General features: G+C 39.0%; 2 protein-coding genes across 2 annotated transcripts in view; both read left to right on the top strand.

Annotated features, from left to right (window-relative positions):
* LOC144631046 (uncharacterized) overlaps nt 1-19,849 on the top strand; it is a 66,060-nt gene that overhangs the window by 28,330 nt on the left and 17,881 nt on the right. The window lies entirely within an intron of this gene.
* Nucleotides 9,979-13,845, top strand: LOC144630065 (uncharacterized). Its single transcript, XM_078488345.1, has one exon. The coding sequence runs from the start codon at nt 9,979-9,981 to the stop codon at nt 13,720-13,722; it is 3,744 nt and encodes a 1,247-aa protein (XP_078344471.1). The 3' UTR covers nt 13,723-13,845.

Here is a 19,849-nt window from a genome sequence, read left to right as displayed (position 1 = left end):
TTCAGGCATATACAATTCTCTGTTTATAAAACACAGATAATTTAAAATGGCTTTACGGGCCCGTTAAGTTTTCGGGGCTTTCGAGAAACGGGCCCCACAGATTTCAGTCTCGCATGCGAAGTGTCATGTTCAGTTACGCAAAACTCGATTCCCAAGCAAGAATATGAACAGAAAACAAAACTTAAACGGTCAAGGAATATTTGGAGACAAAATTTTTATTCAAGTAAACATTACATTTGCCGTTAAAAGCAAAAAACTTTTGACTTTCTTGCGTGTATGACATGCAGTAATTTTAGTGAGCGTCGCTTTGTATTGATGTTATTCCTACGCGGAGCGAAAATGCGTGCCAAATAAAAAATAAACGGTATTTGATTTGGGATTAAAATAATCATCGGTCAAACAATTACTATAAACACAATCAACACTAAAAGGTAGCATTTACCCGACTTCAGCATTCTCGTAAGTCAAGAAAACTCCATTTGAAGTCAGCAGTCCGCTTTTGATTTTCGTGTCTCTCTTCGTAAATCAAAGGACTCCAAAAGATTATTTTATCGCTTTAAATTAAAGACCTTGATGTTCATTTTTCGGCGGTCGAATATTCTGTAGGGTATTCTCTTTCCCTTTAGGGTTCCATAAAGGTGTATTTATCGTAAAAGGGGTGAATGACCACATTGAAAATTTTAACAGCGAGCCGCGTGGACGCCATTTTGGTCATTTGCTCTTTAGCAAAGAGTGAGAGACTGGGAACCAGTTGGGAAGAACAATACAACCCAAATATGGGGTTTACTTACACCCAAATATGGTTAAAAGATAGTCCCTTACGCAGAAGTTGAGTTTTTTTCGGCTATACACGCACGGCTCTATGATTCTGCCGCCGAGTCAGGCTCGCCTCTTGGCCCGGCTGCCTCGTTGTCAATAACTTTAGTGCAGCCCTGTTGAACACATACAAATTCTCCTTTCTGGTCTCTAAGCATTTCTTATAATGAAAGTTGGGGGAATTTGCCACTGCGTCAATGCATGTTCGATTCCTTTTAGTGATCACTTCCTTATATCTCCTGACCTGCTTGCTGATTTAGTACTGTTGTTTTGAGGAGAAATTAGGTTTGAATTCTTGGTTTTCACGTGACGTCATCAAAATTCTAAAATCAAGAATCGCAAGACCCCTGAGTTTTTATCCTCCACTGGCTTTTACACGTCCTTAATATATATCTTTTTGACGATTTTTAGCTCGATAGCATTTTCCGTCTTTAAGATAGAGCATTTTGAATTTCGTAGTTTCACGCCACACGAGATCAAAGATGGCCGCCGGAAGGCTGTCACGTTTTCTTTAAAAAATGCCTCATCCTGTGATTTTGATTTTTAACAATCTGGACAGTAAAGGTTTTGCGAGAAGTGTTTATGTGAATGTTTACTTGTTTGTGGGGGTGATTCGACCGCTTTTTGTAGCGGAATTTAATGCCAGATGTTTTCATTGATTTCCGGCCGCCATGTTGGAGCCCAAGCAGTTGGGCTCCAACATGGCGATTCCATACTGTGCTCTCTAAATTTGCGTGAAACATTTTGACGGATAACTCGAGTACGGAATAACGTACAGACCTGAGACTTGGACAACAAGTATATAAGGTAATTTTCTACAACCTGTCACATTCTTGATTTTTTTTGACTCATTAGTTTTGGATTTATTTTTTGGCGGCGTGACAGTGAAAACCACCAATACTGTTAAGATGCTGGAAAAGATAACAATCACAAGCAAAGCAGAACAAAATAATCTGTGTACAATGTTTACCATTTTGTTGAAGCGAGCACCGGAAATGAACTCTTAGCGGACTGTAATTCCATTTCAGTCGTACCATTGTTTTTAATTTGAAAGTACATGAAGCAGTTTAAAAAAAAAAAAATTCGCTAATAAAAGAAGGCGAAATCGATGTAAAATTTGACAGGGTGAAATTTTTTGAGGAGAAATTCTAGCTGAGACAAATAGTTGACGTTTGTAATATTTTTTTACCGTCTCGTGAATTCGTGATAGCAAGCCATTCATGGTTCCTAATGCGAGCAAATCATCAGTAATTCTTCGCTTGCACAATCAACTTTCGTTTTTATAAGTGCAAAACTGACAAAATTGTGCGCCACCGAGAAGAAACTTCACGAAATTTTTGGACGTTGTCGACGTTTTATCAACGTGAATATTAGAAGGTGTCTAATCAGTTGTGTGGTAACTCAGAAAGACCAAAGAGTTTTATTTTCAGGATCATGCGAGATCTGATTTCCTTGAGTTTTTTTTTTTGTGTAGATTAAAATTTTCTAACAATTACTAGCCGGACAGAATAAAATTTTCAGTTACTTTGCACCTTTGTTATTCTTAAAACATTTCGTTTCCAAGAAAAAGTGAATATCGTATTTCTTGTTAACAAATCGATACATTGTCAAGTGGACTGGTGACCAGTATCAACATTGTTAACTGTCTTCGGTTCTTTGGCTAACACCAGATAATTCGTCACGCAAGTTATTATGACATTGGAAACCTTTGAAAGTCGTAACCCTCGTGCATGCAAAGCAACATGCCAGCTACCGGTGCGTCTTATTTCTTACATTGTCAAGTGGACTAGTGATCAGAATAATGAAAATAGGGCCCTAATGGGTCCGGTTGTTCTACTGGTATAACGTATCAACATTGCTTACTGTCTTCGGTTCTTCGGCTAACGTAAGATAATTCGTCACGCAAGTTATTATGACATTGGAAACCTTTGAAAGTCGTAACCCTCGTGCATGCAAAGCAACATGCCAGCTACCGGTGCGTACGTCACAAACCACAATATGGTCTGTTTCAGCGCGTATAAATAGCAAGCGTGCAAAGGTACCCCGAAAGGGGTACCTTTTTTAAGCTTCAGGAATATAAAATGGTAGGAATTTTTTAGGTATATGTAAGGGTAGGGAAATCTGTCATTTAGGTATTTAAAGGGCCTTTAATTAAAATATTTCGAACAGACGTACCTTATGGCTGTATCATTTTAACTTATTAAACGCTACATAAAAATGACATAGGTATGTAAAAGGGGTACCTTTTTCCATAAAAGGTATACGAAAGGGGTACCTTTTCTGCTTAAATGGTATGTAAATGGGTAAGGGGTTGGACCTCGGGGCGGAGCCTCCCCATAAAAAACTTTTTTAAGTACCCCCCCCCCTCCCCCCCCCTCCGGGTATAGCAGCAGAACACAAAAAATTATTAGGTAGGAGATGTCTTGGTTTGGCACTAAAATTTTATGACAAACTTTTAAAAAATATCTTTCAGTTTGTCTAGCTTCAAAATATGCGCTAAGAGGAGGACTATTTTGTTGTTACAGAAACTGCATTGTATTGTTCAAAATATGAGCTTCGAATTCCGGTCAGTATTTAAGTTGCAGCACGTTTTCAGTAATCTTACTCTTTTTGCGTGCAGAAATTTGCATTGGGTGCTATCTCGCCCACATCCTGTGACGAAATAGAATCATGACTCAGCTTGCAGACAGGACTAAGGTCGACTAAGTTGTCAATCATTTCGAAGGTTGAAACAAGACCGATAAGGGGAGAAAGCTAAATATAGCAAACAGAATATTTGACAGGTACTTCAGATATTGGCCTTTTAATGGCTTTTTGTTGATCCAAGCATCGCGTGATCACAAGTCACTCAAGTTGTAGACAGTTCGGATATGACTCATTACTCGAACATAACTTTTAGTTTCATTTGGTTTCAGAACATTACCAAAGGAACGGAGACACAGTTTCAAAGACTCTAGATTGCTTTCAGCTTTAACACAGGACGTAAGTACATACAAGTACATACTACATACTGTTAGCTTTTTATTTTTAGAACACTATTCTTAATTTTTAGAACATTATACTTGTAATTTTATATTTTTACCTTTTTAACTTAATTTCTAACATTGTATTAGTTTTATTTGAGGACCTCCCTGAAAACCACTCTATGTGACGGGAGCCTCCTCTTGAAAAATTATTTATTATTATTATTATTAAGTCATAGCAAGTGACATCGATATTTGTAGGCTAGCTTTCTTTAAAGATTTGCTTAATGACTCTCTGTCGACCGGTATGCATTGCGAGCGTTTGTTATTGTTTAGATTCTGTCGCTGAAGAAAATCGTTCGAAAATCAGAAAGCTTTGGGGCATTTGGCGGCCTAAAATAAAATATACTGATAGAAACAGGTATGAAATGTTTGATTTTGAGGCCCTTTGGCTAGGGACTACTTTATTTTGAAATTATGACCTCGCTTCTTGGGGTCGCAAGCTACAATTACAATTACAAGCTTCTGTTGCCGTACGCGTCAATGGAAAACAACTCCATAAAACAAATTTGCTTTTATTTGCTTTCAGAATCACATTTAGGGAATAAAGGTATACAGTACTTAATGTTCTTAAAATACTGTCCAACTGTCCATGTAAAACTAAACTAATGAACATTACTTGGCGTTTTCCATTCCGCGGTTTGGAATCCCTACTTTGTTTCGATAAGCGGTCACGTACATATTCATAAATGTTTTCAGTTCGATCTTTTGCAGTCAGAACGGTTGCCATTACTAGGGGAAAAAAGCAGAAAAAAAGCCCTTTTCATCGAAATAAATTTCTAATAATCTCAGCAAAGTTAACTTGGCATTGGAAGAATCTATTGGCAATGCGAATTGAAATAATTCAGCTTCGATGTTCCTTTCACTTACACTGTACTCCACAAACGGGATCAGTTTGCAACTTGTATGTTTTTAAATTCTTATTTTATTTTTTTTTTTTTTTTTTTATATTAATTTTTTACAAATTTTTCTAAATTCCGTTAATTTTATTTCGCGTCAATTTTGTTCGCGTTGTTACTGATGCCTCGTTATATTCCTATATTAAGTATCTTCTATCCGATGCCGCGGGGGGGGGGGGGGGGTACTCCCCTATATCAGGTTTATAGGTTCGTGCCGCCCCCAAAGGGGTATGGTTTTGAGCCGTTTTGGTCTGAAAACGGGTATGGATTTTGAACATTTTATTCTGAAATTGGTTATGGTTATCGGGGGAACGTTCACGAAAGCTTATAAACTTATTTTTCTTCCCAGCAACCGGGGCGAGTAACTGGTGAGAGATAAAGAGAAATAGATAAAATATATTTTACCTATTCATCTTTGTTACGTTGACTTCCGTTCAGCACTGATGCCGGCATATGCTTTGCTTAATCACGTACTACAAAGCCAGTGTGAAAATTTGTTTATTTTCAAGGTCAGGTCTAAAAACATTTTTGGTCTGAAAGTGGGTCTGGATTTGGAGACGCGGGCGGCACACCCCCACCATGTTCACCATGTTCACCTGAATGAAAAGAACGATAATCCTCATTGCGACAAGCGAACAAGCACCAGCGCAGTTCGCCTGACGCAACTCTAATGTTGGTAAGGAAAGATTTCTGGCACGCTGACTAGCGATTGTCTTTATTATATACTCCTAAAATTCGCGGGCGCTTGTATTGTTGTGGATCTATATTTGGCATTAAGCGTGTGAACAAAATTAATGTTCCTGCTCATATGATTCTAATTAAATTAATCCATATTTGGTGCAGCGAATATGCGTTCAATAATTCCATATTCCTTATTTGGCGTGTTCGCACGTGCGCGTCTTTTCACGACGTCAACAGTTGTGCGTGTTTTCACGTCGGTCATCAGTTTTCTGAGCGGTCAGTGTAAAACGAAGACTGCAAACTGGGGTTAAAATGCAGATTGAGGGTAAAATGAAGACTGCAGACCAGCAGTAAAATACAGACCGAGGGTAAAGTAACAAAATAAGAGTCACAAAGCCTTTTCCCCGCCGGTTCCAAAGTTCGAAAGAATGTACGTCAGACAAAGTTCCGCATGAGCAAACACATGACTGGACTGGCGGCAAATGTGTTCAAATTTTACTTTTTATACAAACTTGACCTTGTGAGACGTAAGTCTTCTGCACCTGTAAACTGGATGAAACTGAACGGTTTACAGCCCTTTCGGCCCCGTGCCCTTTCGGAAATTAATTTTGTACGCACACGAACTCACGTCATTTGTTTACCGCCACTCTGGGTTGCAGCCGGACGTGTCACAGAATACTAGATCGTCTGCAATACGCAACGCGGGCAAGTTAACCGCTCGCTATAAACATAAAAGTTTTGTACCTTTTATTTTTTTTATATAGTGTTTAATAACGACTTGTTAGCGAAGTAAAGCCGTTATTTGTAACTTAACTGCGGAAAGGTTTAATCTGCGCCAGTTAAAAACACTTGAAAGAGCTGTGGCGGTGGAGTAATTTGATCACTGAAACGTGACCTTGCTGTGTCGGCATGGTATAAAGAGAATATTTTTTTCTAAATGTTCTGTAAACCGTCCAGTTTCATCCGGTTTTTAAACGTATAAGATTGTAAACTGAAGTTTAAGTGTCACAAAAATCTTTAAAATGCCTTAGCTTAACTATATCAAAAAGTTAAATTTGATAGCTTTTGATCACATTTGTGTCGGCATTTAAATCTATTTTATATGACATTTATCGCCAGTTTATTTTCGTGATCGCTCGTGCGAAGCGTTGTCTGGAGTACAACCCTTCCAAATTTGGAGCCGGCAGGGAAAAATGGCTTTGTAACTCATATTTCGTTACTTAACCCTCGGTCTGCATTTTTACCCCTGGTCTGCAGTCTGCATTTTACACTGACCAGATTGAAAACAATAATTCACATAGTCACGTGGGATGATGATCCTACCAAATTATTCCCAGATAAATTTTAGATCAACTCGCAAAATTTGGCAGGGTTTGGTTGAATCTTGAAGAAGTCATAAGTGTTCAAAGTCAGCGCGGGCCTCAAAAAGTCCCCCCCCCCCGGTCTGAATAGGGTCAAACCAAGAGAGGATAAGGGGAAAACACATTTCAGAACACGTAAAATTGCGAGTGCGGCACTAATACAAGATGTCGGGATGCCGTACAAGCTCGATGAATGCTGTGTGTCTCTTGATCGAGAATGAGAATCTGCCGTCTTCGAATTTTCAAAGTTCTTTTCTAACATATTAAAAAATGTCATTTGCCTGAGGAAAGACAATTGGCGAGTTAACTTTCTTGCAATGGAACTTTGGTACAACTTTCGGTGATTTCTGCAGCAAATTAACTGTAGAAAACTCGTGTCTTTTCCCGTCTGGTGAGGCCTTCCAAGGGGTGTAGACGTGTCGCAAAATCGCACGCTTTTGAGGACCGTTGTCACCTATAATCAACGGCTGTAGATGTCGCTGTCACTCCTCGCAGTGCTGGTAAATGCCACCGAAGCTTCGCTTTTTCCCTTTATGCTTCTGCATCAAAGGGCCTTAGTAAAAATTAATCAAGAACAGCGAGCCTAGCTATGTAGGAGCATGGAAATTTTGAAAATCTGAGCTTTCAGAAATGCCATGATTTCGTGCACTCACTTTCATGCGATATTTATAGTATATTTACTCACCATTTCTCGCTATCATTGATAAGTGCACAACTTTCAATGAAGTCGCTGTCTTTTTTTAGCGTTTATTGTGTCGCTATCGCATTTCAACGCCGCAATCACGTTGCTTGTCGCTGTTTAGAAATTCATGTGTGGCAAAGACTCAAAATGCGTCGCTTGTCGCTTTTACTCCTTGGAAGGCCTCTCTCTCTGGGGGGGTTAGAGCTAATTTGCCTTTGTTGAGAGGGGGTCTCGTGTAATATTTCTCATTGCGAGGCTCATTTTTCGTCCCCCCCCCCTCCCGATAATTATTGCACAGTCCCTAATCAGTTGTGCGGTACACTTTTATATGAGAACATTTTTTTTGGCCAAGGCTGAACGTTCTTAACTTTTTCGAAGATTTGAGCCTGAAATGTTCTAAGAATGTTCTTAAAAAAAAATTAAAAGAGTGGTATTGCATTGCGGTATCTACATGTTCACATCACCTAATGAGTGATGACAATATTGCTTACAAGTCAGCATATCTCGTTTGAAAGGTTATGAAACAGGCTTTCAGAAAAAAAAAACTTTTGACCGAAACAACCCATAATATAAATAAAGGGAAAATGTAGTCAATTTTGATTGTTTTTTGACCTGACAGGGTTGAATTTTTTTATATTTAGTACATATATTTGACTCTCGCAACAAACAGGAAAAAATAAAATTCATTCTTAACTTCTTTCAGCCTTGGGCACGTTCTTAGGATGTTACTAAATTTTGGCCTTTTTCAGCCTCGACGTTGTTATAAAAAAGGTTCTTATAAAAAAAAGAGTGTAATTCAGGAAGACCAAAGATTTTTATTTTGAGGATCATGCGAAATTTGATTTTCATGAGTTTCTCTAATAAATCTAACAAATCCTGGCCGGACAGGATAAATTTCTTTGCTTTCGTGGTTTCAGAACAAAGAGCTACCGCTACCCCGAGGTCCGGGATTGCTACGAAGGCAACCAAACAGCCTAAATCGGCAAGACCATCAAAGGGAAATAGGAGTACTTACATGAACATGTCCATTTACTAGCTTCTCTTGCTTATTGCTTATGGTTTCCCATGGCCTCCCAGATACCGGTTGGTCGCTCTAACCAACTGAGCTATGAGAGAGTCGTTGTGAGCTGGGCCATTTACTAGGTTGATATGTGACACGCGTCCTGCATACTGCTAGGATCAGCAATGTCGAAATCATCAAGTTTGTAGTAAATAATGAAGATGGTAAATTTTAAGCTCGGTAATGAATAATGAAGATGAAGTATTCAACATGACACGAGCATGGGACAAAGAAACAAAAAACTGGCCCAGCTCACAACGAGTCATTCGTAGCTCAGTTGGTAAGAGCGCCCAACCGGTATCTGGGAGGCCATGAGTTCGATTGCCGTCGGGGACTCAGATTTTTTCTTTGTCCCATGCTCGTGTCATGTTGAATACTTCATCTTTCTTTATTTATGACCGTGCCTAAAATTTACCATATTTATTATTTACTACAAACTTGATGATTTCGACATTGCTGATCCTAGCAGTATGCAGGACGCGTGTCACATATCAACCCAGTAAATGACCCAGCTCACCACGAGTCTCTCGTAGCTCAGTTGGTTAGAGCACCCAACCGGTATCTGGGAGACCATGGGTTCGATTCCCGTCGGGGACTCAGAATTTTTCTTTGTCGCATGCTCGTGTCATGTTGAATACTTCATCTTCTGTACAATTATATGTTTTCAACTAAAACTACCGACAAAAAGCAACTCTAAGCAAAGTGTCAACTTCAACTTCAAATTTTATTTCAATGCGATTTTAAAACAGTTTTAATATAAAGGCTAAGCCGCATAGGCACTTTAAGAGCTAGTCAAGGCGACTAGTCTATAAATACTACTTATTAACCGAGAGTGAGGTCATTACAGGGGAATCTCAGACCGAGGCCTTGATGTATTGACAGAGCGACAGCGAGGTCAATACATCAAGGTCGAGGTCTGAGATTCCCCTGTAATGACCGAACGGACGAGGTTAATAAGTTATTTATTATATGGCCTTTAAGCACTATTCAAAAAAAGAGTATAATCAAGGGAACAAAAAACTGGAAGTAAAACTCGCTCTCTGTGGCTCTCTTCGTCGCTCATACTAAAGAAGTATCGGTATGCTTATACTTTTCTTTCAGTTATTGAAAAGATAGTTATATTTTGTCGGCCTTTTTTTTTTGTTTTTACCCCCTCGCTAGTCGCTTTTACTCAGAACTCAAAAAACCGTCGAGCCGAGAAAAATTTTCATAATGCCCGGTCATTACAAGAAAATAATGCCCGCTCAGCAGCCAATCAGAGCGCGCGTACTATTGTAGCCATATAATAAATAATAATAACTGTTACTTTCAGGTATTTTTGCTCCCCACCGGCATCAGGAGCTGTTTTTATTCTGTTAGTGTGGTAGTTTAAACACACATTTTTTTGCACACATTAATTTTTCCTAACTACCATTAAAGACCGGATATACTTTCACTGCAGGACTTTTGCAGGACAATGGAATACTCATCAGAACAGTTAAACTATTTTCGAATTTGTTACATCGCCTTTAACTTGGTGCCCAAAGGTCTTCGGAAAATCTTCAAACAAGAATGGGATTTCCGTTACAAAACAACGCTTGGAGAATGGAAAGACACGCCAAAGAATGGTTTAGACTTTTACAATAACGAATCTCGAAAAAGCCGTTCAAAGAACGCAAGATATCTAACGACAATACAGAATGGAAACACGGCAGAGTGGGACTGTAGTTGTTTGTTTTTTACGATCCTGTTGTCAGATAGCATTGGCACCACCCTAAGTACCGCAATCAGAAAAGAATGCGATAAACTTCGTCAGGTCCAAAATAACATAGCTTGCATTACTGAAGCCGAACTTACAGATGCTGAGTTCAAGAATTATGTCAGAAGAGTGCTGCTTGCGTTCAACTCTTTGAGTCTTCCGGTCAACGATATCGAGGCAGTTAAAAACCAAACGAGCTTTCCCACGGCAGAAGTGAATAACTTAAAGCTACAGGCTGCTAATCTCCTAGCAGAATTGCAAAAGGAAAAATCTGATTTACCAGTCACATTTGACACAATAACGTCAAAAGAGCAACAAGTTGAAGCCCTTGCATCTGATCTAGAAGTCGCACAAGACACGATACAGAGTAAAGAAGAACAAGTTGAGTGTCTTACGCAAGAGTTTAATTCCAAAGTTGAGTCTTTCTGTAATCTCACATTCAAGCCATCTCACGAAATCGTCAGACGTTCAAATGACATCACAAGGATTATGTCAAGAATGCACGAGCTTCAAGATGGAAGTAATGGAGCAGTCAGTACTATTTATTTGTCTGGAAATCCTGGGTGTGGCAAAACTCAAATTGCTCGTCAAATTGGACAAGACGTCTTTGCAAAAAGGTCACGCGACAGCAAAGACTTAACATTTGTTGCCACCCTGAATGCAGAAACCCTTGAAACGCTGAGAGACTCGTACATCAGTCTGGCTAAACAGTTAGGAACTACAGAATACACTTTAACTAACCTGACGACCTCCAAAGTAAACAGCTCCAAGGAAATAGTCCAGCAACTCCAACATTTAATCTTGCCAAAGATTAAACATTTCTCAGAGTGGTTAATTATTGCTGATAACGTTGTCGACCTGTCTCTGGTTTGCAACCATGTGCCTCAGACTGCCAGTGAAGAATGGGGTCACGGTCAGGTGCTGATTACAACTCAAGACAGCAGTGCAATTCCTAAACATGCTCCTCATACTTACCACGAGTCCCTAAGTGCAGGAATGCAGCCGGAGGACGCAGTAGAGCTATTGAAACGATTTGCGCAAATTTCAAATGACAACCAAATTCAAACTGTTGCTGAGGTTCTCGAGTATCAACCACTTGCCTTAGCAGCCGCTGCATTCTATGTACAAACGGTTGTGATTCATGGTTCTCCAAATTACAGTTGGACAAACTTCATGGAAGCATTTGGTCGTGGCGATCATGAAGCGACAAAAAAACCTCTTCCTGAAGGGAATCCAGCGTATTCGAAAACGATGACTACTGCAATAACAATGGCAATAAATAGTGCTTTGGAAAGCGATGAAGTTTATCGCCAGGTACTATTCTTTCTTTCACTGTGTGCTTCCGAATCTCTCCCAGTTGAGGCAGCTGTTAACTTTGTCAAACATCGCACTTCGGGACAGACAGAAGAGTTCATCAGGGCAAAGATTTTAAAATCCTCCTTGATTACTTGCTTATACAGTGAAGATGGGATACCTGACTATTTAAGAGTACATAACGTTATTCATGTAGCACTCAAGAAAATTTTGACACTGGATGTTGACTTCACAGAGAAAATTGAGTGTATATCTGTGGCAATTCAGGTTTTTCACTCCCTTACTATGTCAGTGAGAAATCGTTTAACTGAAAGTAGGTACATTTGCTTAATGCTACGTAGAATTACGGCCCATTGCAAAGCATTGCATGAGATTCTTTATCAAGATTTTGCTACAAAGGATGTTTTGGTAAAGGAGTTAACATCCTTTATCTCCGCTGACAAGGTTGTTTCGTGGCTTCACATGACTGCTTCTGTGTGCTGTGACCTCAGCAATTCATCAAATGCTAGTCTCTTTTCCGCAGCAGCCTGTGATTTTTTCCAATACATTGGTAACACAAGAGAGGGTGACATATTAAAAGCAGACACCTTGGCTGTGTATGGAACCGCACTATCGATGTCACGCCAGTATGAATTAGCAGTGTCACACCACGAGAAGGCACTGGTCATTAGGAAAAAGATTTACGGAGAGGAACACGCAGATGTAGCAGAAAGTTATAACAACTTGGGAGTTGTTTATGTGAATCTCGGACAGTACTGTGTAGGAAAAGAATACCACGAGAAGGGACTTGTCATCAGGAAAAAGATTTACGGCGAGGAACATGCAGCTGTAGCTGCAAGCTATAACAACTTGGGAGCTGTTTATCATGATCTCAGACAGTACAATGAAGCAAAAGAATACCTCGAGAAGGCACTGGTCATCAGGAAAAAGATTTACGGCGAGGAACATGCAGCTGTAGCAGCAAGCTATAACAACTTGGGAGCTGTTTATCATGATCTCGGACAGTACAATGAAGCAAAAGAATACCTCGAGAAGGCAATGGTCATCAGAAAAAAGATTTACGGCGAGAAACATGCAGCTATAGCAGCAAGTTATAAAAACTTGGGTGCTGTTTATCATGATCTCGGACAGTACAATGAAGCAAAAGAATACCATGAGAAGGCTCTGGTCATGAGGAAAATGATTTACGGTGAGGAACATGCAGATGTAGCAAAAAGCTATAACAACTTGGGAGATGTTTATCGTCATCTCGGACAATACCAGGAAGCAAAAGAATACCTCGAGAAGGGACTGGTCATCAGGAAAAAGATTTACGGCGAGGAACATGCAGATGTAGCAGCAAGTCATAAAAACTTGGGAGCTGCTTATCATGATCTCGGACAGTACAGTGAAGCAAAAGAATACTACGAGAAGGCTCTGGTCATCGAGAAAAAGATTTACGGCGAGGAACATGCAGATGTAGCAGCAAGTTGTAACAACTTTGGAAATGTTTATCGTGATCTCGGACAGTACAATGAAGCAAAAGAATATCACGAGAAGGCTCTGCTCATCAAGAAAAAGATTTACGGTGAGGAACATGCTGATGTAGCAACGAGCTATAACAACTTGGGAAATGTTTATTGTAATCTCGGACAGTACAATGCAGCAAAAGATTATCACGAGAAGGCACTTGTCATTAAGAAAAAGATTTACGGCGAAGAGCATACAGATGTAGCAGCAATTTACAACAACTTGGGACTTGTTTATCGTAACCTCGGACAGTACAGTGAAGCAAAAGAATATCACGAGAAGGCACTGGTCATCAAGAAAAAGATTTACGGCGAGGAGCATACAGATGTAGCAGCAATTTATAACAACTTGGGAGTTGTTTATCGTAATCTCAGACAGTACAATGAAGCAAAAGAATATCACGAGAAGGGACTGGTCATAAGGAAAAAGATTTACGGCGAGGAGCATGCAGCTGTTGCAGCAATTTATAACAATTTGGGACTTGTTAATCGTTATCTCGGACAGTACAATGAAGCAAAAGAATATCACGAGAAGGCACTGGCCATCAGGAAAAAGATTTACGGTGAGGAACATCCTTTTGTAGCACAAAGATGCCGCAAGTTAAAAATTGTTAATAGGACGAATTGTATTTTGTTATAAAAAGTTTATAACGCGAGCGTGATGGAGGGAAGGTGGGACTTACTTCCGGTCATTCATGCTTAACAGTCGTACGCTTTTGGCGTGAATTCTGTATCGTGCTTTGCTATCTGAAGAGGGGGGCTGCTAAACCTATTAAGACCGGGCTTTTTTGGATCTTTTTAGACCGGGGGGGGGGGGCGGATTCCGCCCCCCTCCGTAACTTCCAGAATATGTAAGCAATCACAATGAAACTTACAGGATATATAGTATGTCCAAAAATCTAACTTTTGGTATACGTCACGTGGGATGATGACGTCACAACAAGTGACAATTACATCATAATGTCAAAACAGCCGCCATCTTAGATCCGCCATCTTGTATTTCGAATTTTTTCCAAAACGGCAGAAAACCGCCCAAATTTACTGCAAAGTACGCAAAATCAATAAAATTGTGCTTAAATCCGTAAAAAGGTGCAAAAATTGCATTAAAGTTATTTTTCATTAATAAAAACACGAAAATTACAAATTTGGGAAAACATGCCTGTCAAAATGCCGCTGCCATGGTGGCGTCAAGATCCTGACCCAGCAACCTATACTACCAAATTATTTCCAGATAAATGTTTGATAAAGTCGCAAAGTTTGGCAGCGTTGGGTTGAATATTGAAAAAGTTATTAGCGTTGAAAGTCAGCGCGGGCACTTTCCGCCCTCCCCCCCCCGGTCTGGATATGGTTAATGTTCACCAGTTGTGCAATTTTTTTTTTTACTTGTTTAGTTTAATGAAGATATTGAAAGTACAGCAAATAATGCATTTGCATGGTTTCTTTTAGAATTACAAATGTCACTTATAATTTATTACGTTTTTATAATTTTGCATTCACTAAACTTTCATTTTCGAAACTTAGCAGAAAAACGGAAAAAGAGAATTTTTTTTTAAATTCAGAATGGAGAAGCATTTACAAACCTTATAACGTCTTATGTCTAAATCATGATTATAACGAACATACGTTTAACACTAATGGCCAATAGTAAATGTTTTGCTTCGATCACTGGAAAATAATTTAGTTTCTTGTTTTGAAGACATTTTGGCGAATCGTGTAACTTTTAGCTGTGTTAGGAAATTCATGCTGCCTCTTCCTTTATTCTAAACTATTATTGGTATTTCATTCCATGCGTATCACGGCCGCGAATGTAAAACGCTGAAAATGAGGTGACTCAACTTTAATTCTTTGAGTGTTCTTCTGCCATTTTAAGAACCATGGGTGCCAGAGTTTTTCAGTTCTTTGCGAGTTGCATTATTGTTCACAGTTCACACAATCACTCGCAAAGGTAAGAAAATTCTTACACCCATGGTAGATTGCACAGTTCATTGTACATATCAGAAATGTTTATCAAGAAATTCATTGTTATCTGTTTTTAGAAATTTCCCAAAAGATGCTAGACAGGGGGACTTAAGTGCATCATTTTCTGTGTTTATGTTGTAAATAATATGATTATAACAACATTATTAAAACAATGTTATGATTTTCTTGTAAATGTTTATCTGTCATTCAGTACGAATAGCGTAAAATTCCGAAAACAAGCCATTCCCACCGGAAAATACCCCCCCCCCCCCCCAAATGAAAATGATGATAATAACGACGACGGTGATGATGATGGTGACGACGACGATGACGGCGACGATGATGATGATGATGATGATGATGATGATGATGATGATGATGATGATGATGATGATGAAAATAAAAAGCCCTCGTAATAAGCCTTCCCAAAAATAAGATCGATGACTTATTTTAAGGACAAACTTTCCGTTTACAAGCTCCCAAATATAGCACTTGCTTAGTATTTTACGTCGTTAGAGTATGCGCAGAGACCGGACCTGTAATGTTCATTTCACTACTGAAGGGTGTCATATCATTCTGATCAGTTAATTTTACGCGGTATCCCTCCCACATATACACCCAATATAGGAGACGCGGTGGCCTAATGGTCATCGCGCTGGACTCCGATCCGGATCGAGCAGTGCGGGTTTGAGCCCTGACCAGGGTCATTGTGTTGCGTTCTTGGGCAAAACCTTTTACTCTCATAGTATCTCTCTCCACCCACGTGTATAAATGGATACCGGCGAATTTATGCTAGGGGGAGAATTAGTGTGTACATAAAAGTCTTGATTATTTCCTAGTGGCATTAAAGATCACAGGTCATTGCTAAGAACGCAGTTTTCGAGCTTCTTAGAATTCTCCTTTTCGTACCGTTCATGTTTTACACTTTGTTCGTGTCAACCAAGTTCTCCCAATCAAGTGTATATGTTGTAGGTCAAATTGGTTTTCAGGCTAAATCTGTTTCCAACCTAAAGATAACACTTTTTAAATCACTTAACAAATCAATTTGAATTTATTTATTGGGATTTCGTTTAAATGAATTCAACTTGTTCTACGCCATTGTAAAAGTGTCATCTTCGGGTTGAAACAGATTAACCTAGGTTGGAAACAGATTAAACCTAAAAACCAATTTGACCCACAACATATACGCGAAACAAGTGAGTGTATCAGAGCGGAGGCATTTTGAAGCATTTATTACTTAAATAATGATGGATATCAATAATCGACCCGACCTGGTCGCAAGTCGCCACCCGTGGCGCGAGAAAAAATGGTGAGAGTGCGAAAGCTCTCCCCATTCCCCCCATACCTTGGGTAAGTTAGTGGTCGCCCCAGTACCTTGGGATGCTACAGTGAGTCTGACCAGAATGGCTGAATCTCTGAAAGGACGAGCACGAAATCCTTTGTTGATTGTTTCAAAATAGTGATCGATTTATTATTTCTCCTTAAAACATCGTTGTATTGTTATGTGTACAGGTATTGAGAATAAGCAAGTTCATCAACTTGATGTACTATCAAATTCTCATATCTTCTTTTAAAGAAATGTAAGGCTGTCAGTAAGGAGAGTTAGTATTTCTAGCTAGGGACTGAAAAGTAATCTCTTGCATCATCCTGGTATTAATTTTTTCAGAGGGTCCAGCTTTGTTTTAGTCCTGCTCTAAAGAATCCTGACATAGCTGTAGTTGCTAAAAATATTAAGAGAGGAACAAATAAACTAAGGTGTTTTTAATTCGTGTGTAATTTCTTTGAAAATGGATACTGGAAGGCTTGTTCTAAAAATAGACTGCTCGTTAAAGACATAGCATGCGCCCTAATTCTAGATGTAGACTTCTAGCTAATGAACTTGTGAAGATACCAATCATAGACACGAACCTTTTTCCACATCCGTGGCGAGGTGGTACTATGATGAACTACATATGTTCTCGCTGACGGAGAATGTTCCTTGTGTCCAGATTTCCATGCATTCTCTTCTCTTTCGCCACTAACATTGTCCCGATGTTTACCACGTTTTATTTCTGGAGACAAATCGTTTTGTTGTTCTAGTTTTCTGTATTTGGTTTTCCTGTAATAGACACGTGTCCTCGCTGTCTTTGTCTTATCGAATGATGAACACTTGTCTAAATCAAATCTTGTTTTTGTAGAAATCGTGGTCTGATGAAACCTGTCACCATTCTCTGCACCATTTGTACTCGCATCTTTGTTATTCCACCGCGAGGAAAGTTCAAGATTATTTTCTAAGGAAAGATAATCTTTCACATTGTTGACAGCACCTACACCTGGTGCGACATTGCTGCCACATTAGGAGGTATCAGATTGGCAGCTTTTTAATTTCATTGAAGATCTCTCAAGATCATTGTAAGAGCTAGCACTCAACCGAGTATTCCTTTGTATAATCTCCACCAGATCCGCCCGTTATCAAATTTTATAAAACTATTGTTGTTTGGGTTTCCACGTACAGAAATTGTTAGAGCAGACCCGATGGCGATAGAGGTCTCTCTTTTCTCCTTTTCTATATCATCAGTGCATACCTTTTCTTTATTGGAAAGAGGTCTTTTGTGGGCGAGTTGGTGTAGGCTTGCTTGGGGTAAGGGTCTCGAATTTTCCATTTAAAAAGGATCAGCCTTGTACGATTTCTCACCCATTCAATCACTTCATTTGAACATTGCGTTGAACAACACTCCATTTGCTTTGTTGGCAAAGAAGGAGACGAGACTTTATGATCATTGTAAAGTAATGTAGTTCCCTCTTAAAGTTCAGTTCCAGAAAAATGTTGCCTTTTCATGTCTTCGTCAACATGTGGTTTGGAGATATATTGCTTTGGAGTGATTACGATATCTGTGTAACCTGTAGCACCATCTGAAAATAGAAGAGAAATGTCCATAGCCCAGGCCCTTTTCCATTACTTTTCAAAAACAATTTGACCACTTTCTTCGAAAAAAAATCTTGATGTTGGGTGTTTTGTTTGTTTTGTACAATCAACGTAAGATGAAGGTTTTACACGGTAAATGAAGGTTTTACACCGTAAGAAAAGCATTTATTATTTTATTTATGCATTTAAAAGCGGGAGATTTTATAATTTTATAACATTCAGAGATGCGTTTCACCGAGACATTTTGTCAGCTTTGTTTTAGGTTAGTAGAGCAGTTAAAAATTTAAATGAGCAAGGAGCGAGTGGCATGTTTCGGAACAAGTTTCTGAAAATACTGCATGGGCTGAGATTATCCCAGTCAAGTGTTATCTCAAATTCACACCGGCAAAAGAAAATATTTCTATCGCGATTCTCCTTCACTTATATAGAAAATCAGTATTATAGCGTCGAAGTGAACTCAGCTTAATTATTAAAGTTTACATTTATATACAGTCCCTGTCTTAAGTTCTGTGTCTTTATACAAGCTTAGTTTGCGCATGAAACATCGAAGTTATTTTTAGGAATTCATCTTCTGATTGAATGTTTTATGGGAGCATTTATTTCTAGAATCGAATATTGCATATAAAGTGCCAAGTTGCTTTCAGTTGAAAATCGAATTTCAAAGCATTTTTCATCATGTCCATGCAAATGGGCCCACAGGAGAACAAACGTTTTCTAATATAATCCTAAAGAGATTGAGATATTTGATTTCGATTTTTTTTTTACCCCTTTGCCAGTTCAAGATAAAGCTAAAGTAAAGGCAAAGAAATCCCAAAAGAATAAATCTCTTCACTTATATTTAAATAATAATAATAATTGCAGAGGGTTTGACTTCAATTACCTAAACTGTGCAATCTGAAGTGCCTTGCTTACACACACTGAAACCGTTGATTATGTTTTGGGTAAATACTTCAGTTGAACAGGGTCAGAGGGATCACAATTTACAGCAAATAAAGGTGGTAAGGTAAATGGTTGTCTTGCTGGAAACACTTCAGCACTGTAAAAATGATAAATTTACCAATCAACAGTAGAATGGCTGTTGCAAACAAGTACCATACTTAATTTTCTCTCCCAGGGCTTATTTCACATCTCCAGATGAGCTACTCATGGGGATGCACCCCTTGCTGGTAATAAAAAAATACTGCAATATTATTATTGCAATACTGTTTTCTCCCACCTTAAAAATGCACATCTATCATCTATCACTAGTTCTTAGGAGACAGTGTGGTCGAGTGGTTTTTGGCACTGGTGTGAAATTCAGAGATCCCAGGTCAGGCCCTATGCGCCTACTTGGCGCCAGGGGACAAGTGAGTGAAGTGAGGTCAAAACCCTCTACCCAGCACCCTCTATCCAGCAACGGTTGTCCTGAGATCAAATCCTAGGTCATTCTTTGTATATAGAGAACTGGTCTGCCTCCTGCTACCTTATTGTTATTTATTTTCGCGGGAACTTAATTTCGCGAAAATGGGACGGGAATATTTCGCGAGACTTAATTTTCGCGATTTGGCCAAAAATACGTAATTAGCATAAAAAAATACAAAAGAAATCGTTTAAAATTAATTTTCGCGGGTCTTTAATTTCGCGATTTTTTGAAGATCGCGAAAATCGCGAAAATTAAGTCCCGCGAAAAAAAGTAACAATAAGGTAGTTGGAACTGTTATGTTCACTTAAAATTTTGGTTTCCGTTGAAGATTAGTGCACAACCACTGTAAATGACTTTTTTTTTTTTCATTTACATCTGAAACTTTTTCCTGGTCAGCAGGGAAATTATTCAACTGGATGCGAGTAGAAATTGATTTTTTTCTTTGGACAGGTAGGGCAGTTAAGAATCAACAGGTAAAGTAAGTCTCAATAGGTTTTTTAA

Source organism: Oculina patagonica, chromosome 11, assembly GCF_052425735.1.
Source record: "Oculina patagonica isolate OP01 chromosome 11, crgOcupat, whole genome shotgun sequence".
NCBI lineage: Eukaryota > Metazoa > Cnidaria > Anthozoa > Scleractinia > Oculinidae > Oculina > Oculina patagonica.
This window is presented reverse-complemented; position numbering and strand designations above follow the sequence as displayed.

Bases quoted from the DNA above. Each gene is read 5' to 3' on its own strand.
- LOC144630065 (XM_078488345.1), top strand. From the start codon at position 9,979: ATGGAATACTCATCAGAACAGTTAAACTATTTTCGAATTTGTTACATC.